Below are 18,188 nucleotides of genomic sequence, written 5' to 3' on the forward strand. Positions count from 1 at the left end.
GTCTGAAGTCAGGGAGCCTGATTCCTCCAGCTCTGTTTTTCTTTCTCAAGACTGCTTTGGTCATTTGGGGTCTTTTGTGTTTCCATACAAATTGTGAAATGTTTTGTTCTATTTCTGTGAAAAATGCCAGTAGTAGTTTGATAGGGATTGCACTGAATCTGTAGATTGCCTTGGGTGGTATAAGTAATTTCAAAATGTTGATTCTTCCAATCTAAGAACATGGTATATATCTCCATATGTTTGTATCACCTTTAATTGCTTTCATCAGTGTCTCACAGTTTTCTGCATACAGGTGTTTTGTTTCCTTAGGTAGGTTTATTTCTAGGTATTTTATTCTTTTTGTTGCAATGGTAAATGGGAGGGTTTCCTTAATTTCTCTTTCAGAATTTTCATCACTAGTGTATAGGAATGCAAGAGATTTCTGTGCATTAATGTTGTATTCTGCAACTTTGCCAAATTCATTGATTAGCTCTAGTAGTTTTCTGGGAGCATCTTTAGGATTCTCTATGTATAGTATCATGTTATCTGCAAACAGCGACAGTATTACTTCCTCTTTTCCGATTTGGATTCCTTTTGTTTCTTTTTCTTCTCTGATTGTTATGGCTAAAACTTCCAAAACTATGTTGAATAACAGTGGTGAGAGTGGACAACCTTGTCTTGTTCTCGATCTTAGAGGAAATGGTTCCAGTTTTTCACCATTGAGAACGATGCTGGATGTGGGTTTGTCATATATGGCCTTTATTATGTTGAGGTAGGCTCCCTCAATGCCTACTTTCTGGAGGGTTTTTATCATAAATGGGTGTTGAATTTTGTTGAAAGCTTTTTCTGCATCTTTTGAGTTTATCATATGGCTTGTTAATATGGTGTATCACATTGACTGATTTGCATATATCGAAGAATCCTTGCATTCCTGGGATAAACCCCACTTGATCATGTTGTATGATCCTTTTAATGTGCTGTTGGATTTTGTTCGCTAGTATTTTGTTGAGAATTTTTGCATCTATGCTCATCAGAGATTTTGGCCTGTAGTTTTCTTTTTTTGTGACCTCTTTGTGTGGTTTTAGTATCAGAGTGATGGCGGCCTTGTAGAATGCGTTTGGGAGTGTTCCTCCCTCTGCTATATTCTGTAAGAGTTTGAGAAGGATAGGTGTTAGCTCTTCTCTAAATGTTTGATAGAGTTCGCCTGTGAAGCCATCTGGTCCTGGGCTTTTGTTTGTTGAAAGATTTTTTTTTTTTTTTTTTTTTTTGCAGTACGCGGGCCTCTCACTGTTGTGGCCTCTCCCGTTGCGGAGCACAGGCTCTGGACGTGCAGGCTCAGTGGCCATGGCTCACGGGCCCAGCTGCGGCATGTGGGATCTTCCCAGACCGGGGCACGAACCCGTGTCCCCTGCATTGGCAGGCAGACTCTCAACCACTGTGCCACCAGGGAAACCCTGTTGAAAGATTTTTAATCACAGTTTCAATTTCAGTGCTTGTGATTTGTCTGTTTATATTTTCTATTTCTTCCTGGTTCAGTCTCAGAAGGTTGTGCTTTTCTAAGAATTTGTCCACTTCTTCCAGGTTGTCCATTTTATTGGCATAGAGTTGCTTATAGTAATCTCTCATGATCTTTTGTATTTCTGCAGTGTCAGTTGTTACTTCTCCTTTTTCATTTCTAATTCTATTGATATGAGTCTTCTCCCTTTTCTTCTTGTTGAGTCTGGCTAACGGTTTATCTATTTTGTTTACCTTCTCAAAGAACCAGCTTTTAGTTTTATTGATCTTAGCTATGGTTTCCTTCATTTCCTTTTCATTTATTTCTGATCTGATTTGTATGATTTCTTTCCTTCTGCTAACTTTGGTTTTTTTTTTTTTTTGGTTCTTCTTTCTCTAATTGCTTTAGGTGTAAGGTTAGGTTGTTTATTTGAGATTTTTCTTGTTTCTTAAGGTAGCATTTATTGCTATAAACTTCTCTCTTAGAACTGCTTTTGCTGCATCCCATAGGTTTTGGGTCATTTGTTTCTCGGTATTTTTTGATTTCTCTTTGATTTCTTCAGTGATCTCTTGGTTATTTAGTAGTGTATTGTTTAGCCTCCATGTGTTTGTATATTTTACAGTTTTCTTCCTGTAATTGATATCTAGTCTCATAGCGTAACAAATATAAACAAGCACACAAAGGTTGAAGATTTCGCTTTAAGCCTGAGGACAACATCAATAGAAAACAACACACATAAATGCACCTCATGAAAATTTGAACTATAACATCAAATTCAGTATGTGATTCAGCCTTTGGGAATCTGAAAATAATAAATAGATATGCAAAACCATTGTTTCTTGATATGATTACAGAAATCGTATCTAATTTCTACAGTATAACCATTACATATAAAAAAATCATTAATTTATGGTTAGCAGATATTTGATCCAGTCCAAATGTCCATAAGACATTTGGTACATGGCAAAAGCTCCTTGAATTTGGTCCTAATCAAATCATGTGGCATGGGATGAATATGCTCATGGATGTTTTGGACGGGACCAAATATGAAGGACATTTTGGTGTGTCTTATGGACATTTTGGTCAGGACCAAATATCTTGCAGGGTTAAATTATACCAGTTTTCAGTAATAGTCACTTCACCAGCTACGAGCCTAATTGAAAGGTCAACCAAGGTAGGATTCTGTGTCCACAGAAATGTCTCCAATGCTTCCTTAATAACTGAATGCTGTCAGACTTGAGCTGGTTATCTACATTTTACAAACAAATATTGTCCTAAGCAGACTTAAGGGGCTATTTAGTGACCAGAATAAATAGCATGCACTAGAAGGAAACGAACCACATACAAACAAGGCACTCACCTTTTCTTCCCTGAGGATCGTGGCAGTTTTCATGGACGCACAAGCCCCAGGCTGACCAGGAAGATACTGTACAGTCTGTAGAGCAAGGGATATTGCAGAGCTGAGAAGCTGAAGGGGCAGGTCCCAAACATAATGTCTTTTCCACGGGTCTAGAGACTGCATGGATAGAAAAAAAAAAAATGGCCCGAGTCACATTCTCTGAACATCCCTAGAATTTTTCCCATCTTTATTTGTGTGCCTGCCTTGCTCACATCAGCTTTATGGTTAAACAGATTATATGCAAACAAACTATCAACACTCTTCCAATATGTACTACTTAGCTGCACATTATTAGCATGTAGGGTGAGGAAAGGCAAGGAAAGACAGTGACAAAGGGCACTCATTTGAGTTTCCTGTTCGACAGAGTATTCCCTGGGAATCCAAGAGGACTGGAAACCTAGATTATTATCTAGAGTTATGAAGTTTAAAAAAATTAAGTGGCTTTGTGAAGTTCCAAGATGAGTCTATCTCAACTATACAGATGACTGGGTTGTTGTGAAAAATTCAAAATTGAAACCCGAGGTGGGGTGTTTAGCATAACCAGTCTACTGCTCTTACTCCCCTGAGGGGTGGACCTCTCGAAGACACGGAGGAGAAATGGTTTTTAGAAGAAGAAGAAAAATCAGGATCTGCAGTGGCAGAATTAGTCCCTGGAAGTCAGTTTCATTAGAAAGCCTACCCAGAGGCACAAGGAGTGTCTGCGGAGCCACAGGAAATGCCAACTAGGAACCTTCCAGCTCTTCCTGGTATGCACCTGCGCCCGGAGAATGCCCAGAACTGGGTCAAGGCAGGAGGCAGTAATCATCTGTGCATCAGTGGTGCTCATCAAGTGTCCTCTCTGTGCAGACCCATGCTGAGAATCATGAAAATACACAGATGAAGAAGAAGATGGGCTCCTGATTCTCATGGAGATTATAACATAATAGGAGCTAGGATAGCAATATCCCAAAATGACCCAATAAAAGAAGAGCCAAATGCCTGACTACACTTGCAGTGATCCCACACTAAGCGGGTTTCGGAGCAATTCAGAGTGATCCCACACTAAGCGGGTTTCGGAGCAATTCAGAGTTTGTGAGCCAATGGTTTAAGACCAGACGGTTTTATCTTATGGGTTGCCCTGTACTATGATTGAAATATTTCCTATACGTCACTTCCATCTGTTAAGCAGATCAGAAGTGCTTCAAAGACGGAGACTGGTATGAGAAAATAGGGAGGTAAATCACCCCATCTACTTTACTTCCTCACTCTTTACATAAGATGTGAATTGAATCAGATACAGATCGAACTAAATCACAGCTGTGACCAGCAGAACTCTGAATGGAAACCAAAGCAAGAGCAAAATCAAAAAAATACTGTCACGAAGATGTTTTAACCGTCGGGGAAAGAAGTAGAGCGGCTTGAGGTATCTATGAGGGTGAATGGGAAAAACAAAGGTTGCAAAGGAAAATGATAATAACGGTTTGTTTGCAACTAATTCTTTTACAGTTTACCGAAAGGATTTGACCTGACTTAAAATAAAAGACAGAAACAAAGCAAGATTGCTAACGTAAATGTCAAATGTCAAGCCATGTGGAAGAGACAGGCCAGGGAAGAGAGAGCAGATATTGGGGGAAAGTAAAAGGGTTTCCTGGGAAGGCTGAGGAGAGGTGATGATCAGAGATTGTGCTGAAGATAACAACAGCTGGGTGGGGAGGTTGGAGTGACCAGGACTGTGCATGTACATATGACACTGATGGGTAAAGAAAAACCTGTGAGATGGGGGAGGAGTTTGCAATTCCTTCCCCAGGAGTGAGTAAAAGACCAACAAGCAGCCATTCACTGAGTACATCATGCATTCATTCCAAAACCACTGAGTACCCGTTTAAATTGGGCGATACTGGATGGCGTCTGCTTTCAAGGAACTCTCAGTCGAGAAGGGTACGTCAAGTAGCATTTTAACAAGATTGATGGAAAGAGATGCTTTAGAGTATTGTATACATAGGAAGCTGCACAGCCAGAGGTCTTAAGGCAGAAGTGTGTTTCGGTCCAGGCCCATGCTTGGTTAGCACGTGTTCTCACAAACTCAAACTTTAGTTCCAAAAACAAAACCTAAGTAATGATGGAAAAGGACGTGGGGGCATGTAAACTGATTACTCTGGCTGTTTAATAAACATTTATAGTGCATGCCAGGCATTGTTTATAAACATCAATTCATTTATAACTTTGAGATATATACTATTATTATTCCTACTTTAAAATGGGGAAACTGAGACACACCTTACTCACTTGCTCACATTCCCAATTAGCAAGCAGTGGAGCCAGGATTTGGAACAAGGTGGTCTGGTTCCAGAATCTGTGCTGTGAACCACTGCTCTAAGTGACCTCATCATCGGTCATTCAACCTACATTGCTAAGTACTTACCATGAGTTAACACTGTGTTAGGTGCTGAAGCTAGATTTGTAGTGAAACAGACAAGGTCACTTGTCCTCATGTAGCCTCTTTTTCAATGTGAGTTGGTACTAAGCATTCATGAGTCCATGGCCTCAACAATAAGACTAGAAAGCCATTATTGCTGCTTCTCTTTCCTTTGCCATGGCTGTCTCCCTGTAACACCAGACAGAACTTAAGTGTCTGACGATCAATGCTGAGAAGGTACCCCAAACGTCTCAGCTCCAAGACCCAGCAGACACTTGCTGCCGCAATCTCTGAACGTGAGGTTGGACCCTGCAGTTGAAACTGGTCAATGCACCAGCGCAATACCTAGGCTCACAGCAGGTCTGAACTAAATCTCGTTAGAAGCGCCAGAATGGCTTAACTGTCCAGAAGGTAGTTAAGCCTTAGGGTTGGTAGTGCAGTTGGAAAGAGACTGGGGAATTTGACATGAAGCTGCATGTGTCCAGGACAATGTTTTTATAGATATTATGTTTATTTGGCTTATTTTTGGAGGGCTGTTGATGATTACTGGGAGGTGAGGGGTTAAGTCCCCTAAGGTCCCCTTTGATAAATACTTAACTGTCAATCAACTGACTGTTTGACATGAGGGCTAATGGTACTAAGATATGAAATTAGGGAGAGACATGATATGCTGGTGAGGAATGGGGGGATTTCCCTGGAGGCTACTAAGCGACATAATTGGAGGCCCAGGGGTGGGAGTGAGGCCATTTGTCAGAGCACTCATGCCTCTTCAGCACCTGCTGCTTTGAAAGACAGTAGATCTTAATCCATGTCAATAAATTCTTCCAGTCTCAGGGACATGTCTAAGATGCTTCATTTAGGCATTGAATCAATGGGCTTGGGTCAACTTTTCTCTATTTCAGCCCCCTGGGATCCATTTGTTCTAGAAATAAATCATGAGTAAGTCACGAAGTACTTACCAGCTTCAGATCACTTAGGTAGTCAACTCCCCAAGAAAAGTGAACACAGGATATCGCTACGCCTATCGACTCTTAGAGCTAGAAGGGGAGCTTTAGAGCTAATTTAGTTTAATTCAGCAATTTTACTGAAAAACTGAATTCCAAAGACCTTAGGTGGTTTCTCCAAGTTCACTCAGCCAGTCCAAGGCAGAGCAAGACCTGAGCCTTGTCCCTGGTGGCTGACTCACCTCCACCTGTTCCTCTTGGTTTTCCTGCCATGGAATGAAGGCATCAGACAGAATAGATGAGGTCATTCGTACCAAGCATATTTTGTTTATGAATCACAGTGACCACAATGGAGGCAACCAGTGACACGACAGATCCAAGATATTCATGAAGGTTGCAGGCTGTTTAACCCTTTAAACAAAATCCAAATTCCTCTCCTACTCTATTGCCACTTCAATACTCCTTCAAGCTCCATCCCACACCTCCCTGACGAAGCAGGAGGTAGTGAGACCAAAATGTGCTCCACTTTAAACAACTGTTCTTTTATTTGTAGCTGTTCATGATGTAATAAAATTATCCTGGGAGGTGGGTGGGGTAGGGGGCCATACCTGAACCACCTCAAATTGGATGGTCTGGGTAGTTTACTCTCTACTGAGCCCTCAATTCTTCTTGACCAAACTCCAGCCATGATGTCTGTGGGAAGAGAAGCTGCTTTTCTAGTCACCTGAAATCCTTTCTCTAGATATACTGACTGAAACAACTTTATTTCTATTTGCTAATAACTGTCTGCTCTAACGCAATGGATCCCTGCTGCAATCAGTGTACCTATTCAGTGAAGGTCTATGCTGGTCCAGCTTTCTCCAGCTGCCTTAGACCATGTCACTTTGACACCTTCTGCCATTCCTGTGTTGACCAATTGCCTGAAGAGGTAAGCAATTACCCAAGGTTTTATAGGCTATTTAGGTTTTGTAGGCTGCAATGTTAGCCCCTATAAAGACCTCTCATGGCCACAAAGTGTTAAAGAGACAAAGTAACTTTTAACTCAGGTCAACTGAGATCACTACATAGCAGTAGCTTTCTAAAGCTAGGGAATATATTACAGGCTGATAAGTGATTGTACATATGCAGTAGTCATTAACGCTTTGAATATTTCGGTGCCTAACCTGGAATTTTTCATTTGCAATAAGAAATTATTAAATTGACCTGCCTTACAAGAAATGTGCAAGTCTGCTACTAATGACTGCAAAGTCACCTTAAATAATGAATTACTCCATGAACAGAATGCTAATTAACAAAGGGGGTGGGAATATGCTGGAGTTGATACATTTAATGTTAAAGAAAAAACTGTTCTTAATTCTAGCAATGTGCATAGTTCATGATTTTCCTTAAGGACAAAGTGATTTTAGATGAACATACAAATTCAATCGAAATGATTTGTAATTAAGAAGAAAAATGCCTGTTGTTATCATTAGCATGTGACCACCACTGTAAAGAAAACTGAGTGCCTTCACATCTCCTTCTTTGAAACTAAATCAAGCTCTGATCCAAACTAATTTGAATCAACACAGAAATAAGTTGACAAAGATTCAATAAGAGTATATTACCCCCCCACCCCTACTGCTGGCCATTTTGTAAGATCTAAACTTCAATGCCATTTAATGCCTCAAAAAGAAATTAAATGGAAATTGCATCATCATCATCATCATAATTAGTTAATTATAATTAATAACTAGGTACCCTCTGTATTTTATTTAAAAAATGAGTAATGTTTGCTTAGAGTAAAAAATGTTATCACAAGAGCCAATGGCATTTTCTTGTTTTTTAATATGTCTATTATCAGATGAAACATCAAATGAGTCTTTAAAAATTTAGCGAGTGTTTCAGGTAATTCTGCCATGGCATAATGGAACTCAGCTTTCCCTCAGAACAGAAAGAAAGATCTTGATCATGGGCAAGAAATTAGTCAAACATATTGATTTTTTCCCAGTACTTTCAGGGAGGTAGAGATGAAAAGAAAGTAAAGGTGATGCTACTTCCTGGGAACTCTTAAAACCCGGATGATTTTGCCTGCTTTCTCTCTTAGGGGTAACTGAGTACCCCTGCATTCTATCTTCAGTTGATTTTACATAAGATATTTGATTTGCAGAAAGACATCAGCCTTCACAAAGAACTTAGACCAAAAAGTTATATTCACTTCAATTTTCCAAATCAACGCAGGCCCTGTCAATCCCAAAGGGAATTCTCACTCAAAACTCAGAACCCCCTCATTCCACAGGGTGTCCAGGAAATCATAATATAAACAGCAATTGCTCAGAGTTAATTCAAAAATAATGAAAGAGCCTACTTATGTAAAAATGCTGCTTTCTAAATGGTTTTTGAGAAACAGTATTGCCTCTGGCATATTCATTTAGGGAGCATACTGACTTGGCAGAAATTCAATCCACCTAACTGCTGAAATAAATAGGTTTCTACAAACTGAAGGAGTCAAACGGTTGAAGGGGAAAGATAAATAATATTACAGTTTTAACCAGAAAGCTATTTTCCTTAAAGAAGCCTTCATGTATTATTTCAATTGCCTTTTGCCACTGGGATTTGCAAAATAATACATCATTCTTTTAACTTCGTGGTTAGAATAATAGCAAATATGTCTTCTAGCACTTATAGGCAGCTTAAAGAATTAAATCCCATCTCATCCTATTATATCTAATAAAGCTTAATTTTAGCCATATTGTGACTCTCTTGGCAAAGTACTGTGCAATACAGTTTGGCAGGAGGATGTATGTACCATAAATGTAATATCTAAAAATAATTATCTAATTGCGGGAATTATGTGAAATTTGGCCACATGTCAAAAAATTTTCCAAATTTCATTCATTTAACATAGTGAATTAGAAAATACCTACCAACTAGTGATTTTCTTAATGCTACAGAGTAACAACATGATAAGTAAAGATGGAAAACAATATTCAGAATAAAAATGGACAAAATAAATGAAGTATGTATTCAGTTTTAGAAAGTAATTAGATCAATATCCAACAATTACAAAATTAGGGGAGAAATACAGTAGCCGTCAGACCTATATTCATATATTCATATATTTCTTTATGATATATTCTCTCCTCTGTTCCTCTATTTTTAATTAATTTTATTGGAGTATATTTGATTTAGAATGTCGTGTTAGTTTCTGCTGTACAGCAAAGTGAATCAGTTAAACACACACATATATATCTTCACTCTTTTATAGATTCTTTTCCAATATAGTCATTACAGAGTACTGAGTAGAGTTCCCTGTGCTATACAGTCGGTTTTTATTAGTTATCTATTTTATATATAGTAGTGTGTATATGTCAATCCTAATCTCCCAGCTTATCCTTCCCCCACCTCCTTTCCCCCTTGGTAACCATAAGTTTGCTTTCTACAGATGTGATTCTGTTTCTGTTTTGTAAATAAGTTCATTTGTACCATTTTTATAGATTCCACATATAAGTGATATCATATGATATTTGTCTTTCTCTAGCTTACTTCACTCAGTATGACAATCACTAGATCCAACCATGTCACTCCAAATGGCATTATTTTATTCTTTTTTATGGCTAATATTCCATTGTATATACATACCCCATCTTCTTTTGAAAATTTCTTTCTGATCGTTTCTCAGACTAGTAATAATTAATTAGGAAAATGAATAAGTGAACACTATGTCCCCTTCTAAAAAATTCTTAAAGAGAAATAAAATGAAAAAAATAGGTTTAAAAATATCAGTATTAAAGGCCAAACCTCAGGAAAGGTAGGTGTTTTAGAGGAAAATGAGGAGCAAGGTGGGTGTTTTTGATGTGATTCTGAAACGTACTTAAAATTATTACTGGGGCTTCACTGGTGGCGCAGTGGTTGAGAGTCCGCCTGCCGATGCAGGGGACACGGGTTTGAGCCCCGGTCTGGGAAGATCCCACATGCCGTGGAGCGGCTGGGCCCGTGAGCCATGGCCGCTGAGCCTGCGCGTCCGGAGCCTGTGCTCCGCAATGGGAGAGGCCACAACAGTGAGAGGCCCGCGTACCGCAAAAAAAAAAAAAAAATTACTAAAAGTTTGATGGAGAGGATGAAACTAAATTATAATGATTATTTTCATCTTAAAATTTAAGATTAAAGGGACTTCCCTGGTAGCACAGTGGTTAAGAATCCGCCTGCCAATGCAGGGGACATGGGTTTGAGCCCTGGTCAGGGAAGATCCCACATGCTGGGGAGCAACTAAGCCCATGCGCCACAACTACTGAGCCTGCGCTCTAGAGCCTGCAAGCCACAACTACCGAGCCCACGTGCCACAACTACTAAAGCCCACGCACCTAGAGCCCATGCTCCGCAACAAGAGAAGCCACAGCAAAGAGAAGCCTGTGCACCACAACAAAGAGTAGCCCCCACTCACTGCAACTAGAGAAAGCCCACGCGCAGCAACGAAGACCCAATGCAGCCAAAAATAAAATAAAAGTAAATAAATACATTTATAAAAAATAAAATTTAAGATTAAAGTCATTCCTAAGTTATTACCATGAGTTCACAATAAGCAGCCCACCCCTAGATTTTCTTAAAGAGCAAAGGATGACCAAAGAAGCAATTAAGGCAGCTTGGAACTTGGAGAAGGAGGGCTGTAAAGCTGACCCTCCACTGGGTACACATAGCATCACTAGCCCAATTCTTTTTCCTTATCAACCATATCCAACCCATCAACTGAGGAAAAACAGAGGTGACCGTAAAACATCCCTAAGTCCATTGGGCAAGAATTGGAAAGAAAAAGGATATTTTAAAAATACAAAAAAAAAAAAAAATGTGGTTGAGATAGAAATGTGTCAGAGAGCAGGGACAGGGAAAGGGACACGGAACAGGAAGATCTGGTAAGAAAGGTCAGAAGGTGGCAAAAGAAAGCAGACCTAAGTCTCCCAGACTTCAGTATCGGTCACAGGGTGCCCTGTTACTCCATCAACAAGAAGGGCCTTCATCTGATTTAGAAGGTCTGATTTAGGTGGATGTAGAAGGTGGATGTTTCAACCCGGGAATAACTCAATGGAAATTTTAAATAATGGTAACGAGAAGGGGAAATCCATGTTCTCTGAGGTGACACAGTCCTCCAAGAACATCACAAACTCCAAAGCTTAAAGCCATTCCTAAGGGGCCACAAAAGGGGAAATATGTGGTGATTATTTAAGAGAGCCAAGAAAGAACTATTGCTCTCTAAAACAAATACGCGCACCATCCTGTTTTTAAAGGAAGGGAAAGAAAAGGGCTCACTGTACCTGACAGCCTTGTTAGCACACACTGCTTTAAATTTGCAAATTGTTTTAGACTGAACAAGTTAATTTGACTTCAAAGGAAGGCTCATGGGATTCACCAGGTTCCTAAGTAGTGAGGGGAATGAGACACCGCCTAAAACATTTTTAAATGCAGAATAGTTCACTCTTTTGTACGAGAAATTGCATTACACATTTTTAGAAGTAACACAAAAATTACAAGCCAAAACCCCTGCATTGCAAAACTGGTTGAAAGTTCTTTTCCTCCCAGGCCTATTCATACATTACAAGTCCTACTTTCTATAGCTTTTCACTATGTCAAGGCCAATATTATAAAGTAGTAGCTTCCCACTTGGATAAACCAGTGGGGTCTAAGGTAGATCCAACTCAGAAGAACTGGGTCAGGACTGGAAAGGGGGTAGCAGAGAGTGCAGTAAGGACTTATATCTTCGAAAATCTTTATGATTAGCAGGTCAGGGAGTCAATGTTCTGAATAATTTATTGAGTATGATTTTGAAAAGCCAGTTGGCCAAATATCAATACTGTCATTAAAATCCATTAAACTGAAAGTCTACCACTACCTGTGTAAATTGGGCAAATTGTTTAGCAATTGATCTTCTGTAAAATAGAGACTATCCAATGTTTCTCACCTTTGTTGTGTTATCTCCTGCCCAAGGAGCATTTGTAAACATTTTTCCCCTTTTTCCCCTATAACATTTTCACACCACAAATATACTGTGTGTAAGTAAGTTTTATATACATACACTTTATATGTAAAAAGTGTAAGATTTTTTTCACCCCAAGAACCTTTTTTTGTCCCCTTGGGGGCAATATCATCTTTGGGAATGCATGGACTAGACCACATATTGACCTTAAGTTTGTAGACTAAGCAGTCTACAAGTATATTCCGGTTCAATTAGTAAAATATTCTATGAGACAAGTACTACTAGTATCTCCAGTTTCCAGTGTGACAATTGAAATTTTAAAATTCTGCCCCAGCTTCTATAATTAGCAAAAGCAGAGGCAGGACCTGAACCCGGCCAGTGTGATTCTGATTTTCCCTTTTCTTCACCATGTTAGACTCTTCCAGCTCAAGGCTCTGAAATTCTTGAATTCAGTGCACATTTTCATGGCTGTAGGTTGGAATCTATCTTTTTACTTTGACTACAGTGCTTCTCAGTACCTGTGTTTTGCTTGTTTTGAATCTACATGCTGAATTTTTTTTTGCAATAATCAGGAGATAATACATTAACTAATACGATATGTTATTCTCTGGCAGAATTCTGATGCATACAGAGAATACAGACATTTAAAACAGCTGAAATGCTGTAGAATTTTACAAATTTTGTCTTTTGTTTAGACAGTAGTCAAGTTATTAAAAAGCTGTCTTGAGAAGTTGCATACTCCAATTTTTTGTACATTTAAATACATCATCAGAGCAAAACAGGTTATAATATCAAAAAGACAGTGATTTATGTTTTAAAATATTACAGTTGCTTTCTATGAAGTCTTAATTTGAGAGAAAAAGCAACAAAAATCATGAGATAATTATTTAATTTAAAAACACAATTAGATGATTTTATATTAAAAGCAGTGTGGATGTACTCATAGCTTATTTAAATACAAATAAACATTAATTCTGAAAGTATTCCTACGTATTTTTAAAAGGGAGGGTGAACTGAATTTTCCAAAGTAATATAGATGTCTTTATATCATAAAATGAGATACAGCTGCACGCAACAATTTTTTTTTTTTAATGTTTGTATATCTCTTTTTTTTGCGGTACGTGGGCCTCTCACGGTTGTGGCCTCTCCCGTTGCGGAGCACAGGCTCCGGACGCGCAGGCTCAGCGGCCATGGCTCATGGGCCCAGCCGCTCCGCGGCATGTGGGATCCTCCCGGACCGGGGCACGAACCCGTGTCCCCTGCATCGGCAGGCGGACTCTCAACCACTGCGCCACCAGGGAAGCCCCTATGATAAAATGAGAATTTTAACTGCTCAAATATTTTATGAAAACCTCATTCAACCAAAAGCAGAACTTCTAGAAGAATCTATTGACGGTACATTCATAGTGGAAGTTGTAAAGAAAGTAGGGAAAGGAGCTGCTACCCCAGAACAAAGTCTGACAAATGAGAGGCTATGTTTGCCAGTGTAGACATGACAAGAGCACTGGCAGAAAGCAATCTGAATGGGATTAACTGAGATTCTGTCCCCTATAGTCCTATTCAGTGGCAGTATATAGACACTATTTTTCTAACCCTCAAACTTTTGATTGGCTAAATATAGTATAGTTAACATAAAAAGAAGTGAATTGTCCTAAAGAAGGAGAAGAAGGAGAAGGAGGAGGAGGGTATGAGTTTAAAGAAGAAAAAAGATAAAGAAGCCACCAGAGAATAAGAATTTGGAGGATAAAATTGAGGCAGAACACTGTGCCTAATGGTCCAATGAAAAATGCTACTGAGTTGAAGAGTATGATGTAGGATATGTCTCTTCATTGTTTTCTTCCTCCAAATCTTCAGGAAAACATCCATTTCTCATTAAATCATTGTTTCATTGGAGCTCTATTTGGAGACTGCGTTCAGAGACTGAGCCTTGTTCCAAGACGGAGATGGGTCAATTGGGAACCAGCCATGGATGGTCCTGCTGCACCCTGGTTTCCCTTCAAGTTCCCTAAGAGTTGGTGACAGACGCAGGAGCTGAGCTAGACTTGCACCCAGAATTCAGAAATGAAAGTTCCAAAAGCTGTGGGCTAAATCTCATAAGATGGAGTACATTTTATGGTGTAGGCTCACCCTGGAAGGAATTCTGACCACCCCCCCGCAAATTACAAGAACACCATAGAGGATTTGACAGAATAAAGTTCCAAGGGGGCTTGTGGGGCTGCAAGGGAACTCTCCGATGAGCACACATTGTAAAGGCTTGCACACATATAAAAAGAAGGAAACACAGCCAAGACCATATGTTAGTGAGTTTAGCATGGCATTATAATAATGTTATAAGGGCTAAAGCTTGGAATAAATTGGGCCTGTAAAAATGCTAAAGAATGCAAAAGAGGGCAAGGGGCACTTTAAAAGTTTTACAGTAAAAAAAAAAATGACTGGATGACTTTTCAGCTTGGCAAGTAGAATAATGAGACATAAGGGGAAGAATAGCAATGATAGTTTAAGAGTTAACATTTACTTTTCTCAGTGCCAGGTACTGAGCTAATAAGCATTTTATGTTTACTGTTTTATACGATGCTTATAACAGCCCTGTGTAAACAGAGCTATTATTAATTGGTCTTATTTTAGGCTTGGAGAAAACAGGTTCCTAGAGGGTAATAAGTGACTTTGTCTAGGTCACACAGCTTGCAGGGGACATGGACTGAGTCTGAACACAACATTCTGAGTCCAGAGCCTGCCCTTTTAGGCACCTTTCGAATTAGCATTGTTGCTGTAATTACTGAAATCCTTGTCTCCAGGTGAAAAAGGTAGAAACATCTTGGTTAAGAAGGGATCAAAAATCTAAAGTAGACAAAGAGATCCTGTAGCTTCTCAAAATAAAATTAACCTCCTGCTCCAGGTAAATTACAGCCCGGAATAGATGGAACTTATAGAACCAATGCCTCAACCACTGCTGAGATGGGAGAGAAGGGCCCACAGGTTTGCTGTTTCCCTTTGGTTTGCAAACCAAAACATCCAAGCCCTCACCCCACAGAGCTGTGGAAGGCCTGGCCCTGGGAATGGGTCTGAGGATTCCCCCAGAGTGCAAGATCACTTCCTGGGGCAGATCCCATTTCCCCTCTGGACCACTGGGCCAGTTGACCCAGGTGCCTCTGTGGCCTTGGTTCCACCACTGCAGGTATAGGTCCAAAATCCCCCTTACTTCTCCAGCAACCTTAATCCCCACAGGCACGGTCAACAGGCAGCCTCTGTTACTAACCTGTAAGTTAATCAACACCACCAAAGCCTTAAGGATACCATAGGGAAACTACATCCATCCATAAAAAGCAATTTGCACCTCAGTGTCAGAGTTTAGTGGCCACACCCCATCACAGGGAACCATCTTGCCTGGCCTTTCCTTCCCAAACGCCAGGCCCACTGCTCCCATTTCTTGAGAACTTGCTTCCCTCAGAGGGCTCCCTGCCCTGGAGCAGTGGTTAAGAACACAAGCTCCAGAGTCAGACTCTAGATCAAATCCTGGCCCTGCCATTGTGACTTTAGGCTAGTTACTGCCAGCGTAGAGCCTTCTTTCTTATGGGTATAATGGGGAATAATAATGACTCATCTAAAGCATTTATATAGCACTTACGTCTCAGAGCAGTATCATGTACAAAGCAAGCATCAACAAATACTAGCTATTTGTATTATTCCCAGGTTCTGAGATATCCAACTCTCTATACCTTGAGCTGTACGATCCAATATGGTACCCAGAAGCCACATAGCCACGTGTAGTTAAGGAGCACTTGAAATGTGGCTAATCCAGGAGATGTGCTATAAGTACAAAATACCTACAACATTTAATACAAAAAATAATTCAATAATAATAATTTTAAAATATCTCAGTTATTGTTATACTGATTCCATGTTGAAATAATAATGTTTTAGATATGTTAAGCTAGATAAAGTATATTAGTAAAATTAATTTCACCTATTTCTTTTGACCTTTTTTCCTTTTTGAATTTTTTAACGCGATTCCTGGAAAAATTACTGTGTGACTCCTACTTGTGACTCACATTAGACTTCTAATGGACAGTGCTGTTCTAAGTGTGGTCCATGGAGCAAAAGCATAAGCATCTCCTGGGAGCTTAGAAACGCAAGATCCCAATCCCAGCCCAGACCTAGGGACTCATGATCTGCATTTTAAAAGATCGCCAGGTAATCTGCATGTTCATTAACATCTGAGAAGCACTATTCCAGAGGGAAAACCAGTCAGCCTTCCATATTGTCTGCACGGCAGGGAGGGGAATCCCTTTTTACGCTGTTAGAGAAAGAAACTGGGGCCCCATTTTTCAGACTCCACATAACTAGATGACCCATTAAAATTCCTGTACTCCCCACCTTCACCCAGGGAACTCTGTCCCATTAGGCTGCTTTAAGATAAATTATTTAGGGCCTTACTACATAAGAAATTTTAGACGTGGAAGTGGAGGGAGAAAACAAACCAATTCTGAACAGGGAAAGAGGGTAGATTTCACAGGGTATTCAGTGTGATAATAATCCCAGGCCAAATTCAAAGGCTTATTTTTAAAGAGACAAGTAACCACAATGAAAGGAAATCACACTTCATTATGAAATGATTAGAGTTCATTAAGCATCCTTTATGATGAAAGAATATGAAAATACGACCCTTGAAGATAAAGTTGAAGATGGGAATGTTTGGTATAGAGAGAAAAAATGTAGGGAGTTTAGTGTGGCTAGCTTTACATTCTGAAGGGTTTTCATATACAAAATAGATCAATTTTACGTAGCTCCTAAGCACAGAGCTGGGAGAAATGGATGGAAATTAACAAGAAGCAATTCAACATAAGAGAAGTCTATGCAATAACTGGAAGTTTATATAGTAATAAATTAGTTATCACTAGCATGCAATCTCAAACTACACTGAGGGACGTTTCAAAAGGAATTCACCGTGTCAGAGAAAGGTCTCTACCAGACAATCAACCCAGCCCCTTTCAAACTGCAAACACTATGATTCCACTGTCTCAGTTAGTAAAGATAACAGGAATGGTCACGACCACACTGCTAAGGTTATACTTCGACTTCTAGCCTTCACCTACATAAAGAGAGAAGGGTTAGTCTAGAGTTGAGAGACAGTCACTTAATATTAGGCAGTTAATAAATGTATTGCTACTATGTTACATGAACACAAGTAATAAAGTTTCCTGGTCTATTCCAATACTCTCCAATTAAAAGGAAACACTTCCAAGGACAGATGTGTACATGGCTTCTCTGAAAACGGAGGTGGGTTTGAGTAGGAGTGGGGAGTCTAGTAATTATGGAGATTATAAATGATGATACAGGGCAACCCTTTGAGCAAGTAGGGTAAAGCTACATATACTGTTAAAATATGTGAAGGAATGAGCCGTGCAACATGTGTCTTTTCAGTGACTGTCTCATCCAGGCCCTTGAAATCAACCTCACCTGCCCATATCCACAATTAGTTATGGGCCTCACCCACCTGTCAGTTCCATCCCCCAGCTCCTTGCTCTCTCCTCTATCTCTCCAATGCTACCCCCTCCCAAGGTGGCTCTTACTTGAGTTATGAAGGACCTCCTTTTCTCCCCCCCCCGCCCCCCCTACCCCCTGGCCTCAACAATCCTCTGGATAAACATCAAAACATATTCCGGTATGTCCTCTAACATCAAATATCAAGTACACCTGAATAAAAATTTCTTTCAAGTCCTACATTTTCCCCAAAATGCTCACCCATATTCTCATTTGGAAATGATCATGAGGCACTCAGATGTATTTCATAAGTTCCCCACCCCATGATAAAAATGGTCAACAGATAGGTAAAAAATGTTTGTAATTATAAATGGAATGAGGAAACTGCTGTGGAAAGCTGAGTTTATAAGTATTATATAATGTTCAAAATAGGACGGGAAGAAAAAGAAAATAAAGCTCCTTTAAGAAGCCTTCTTTCTGACATAAAAAGAACAACACACATTTACTTGTGACAGCAGGGTCTAAATTATACTGTCTAAGGCTTCCCCCCC

At 39.7% G+C, this 18,188-nt stretch overlaps 1 protein-coding gene across 1 annotated transcript in view; it reads right to left on the reverse strand.

Moving 5' to 3' along the window:
• THSD7B (thrombospondin type 1 domain containing 7B) overlaps positions 1 to 18,188 on the reverse strand; it is a 752,940-nt gene that overhangs the window by 482,927 nt on the left and 251,825 nt on the right. The window contains exon 5 of the mRNA XM_060015718.1: positions 2,835 to 2,990. Within this exon, the coding sequence (XP_059871701.1) occupies positions 2,835 to 2,990 (156 nt within the window). The remainder of the gene's footprint in view (positions 1 to 2,834; positions 2,991 to 18,188) is intronic.

Source organism: Delphinus delphis, chromosome 7 (assembly GCF_949987515.2).
Source record: "Delphinus delphis chromosome 7, mDelDel1.2, whole genome shotgun sequence".
Taxonomy (NCBI): domain Eukaryota; kingdom Metazoa; phylum Chordata; class Mammalia; order Artiodactyla; family Delphinidae; genus Delphinus; species Delphinus delphis.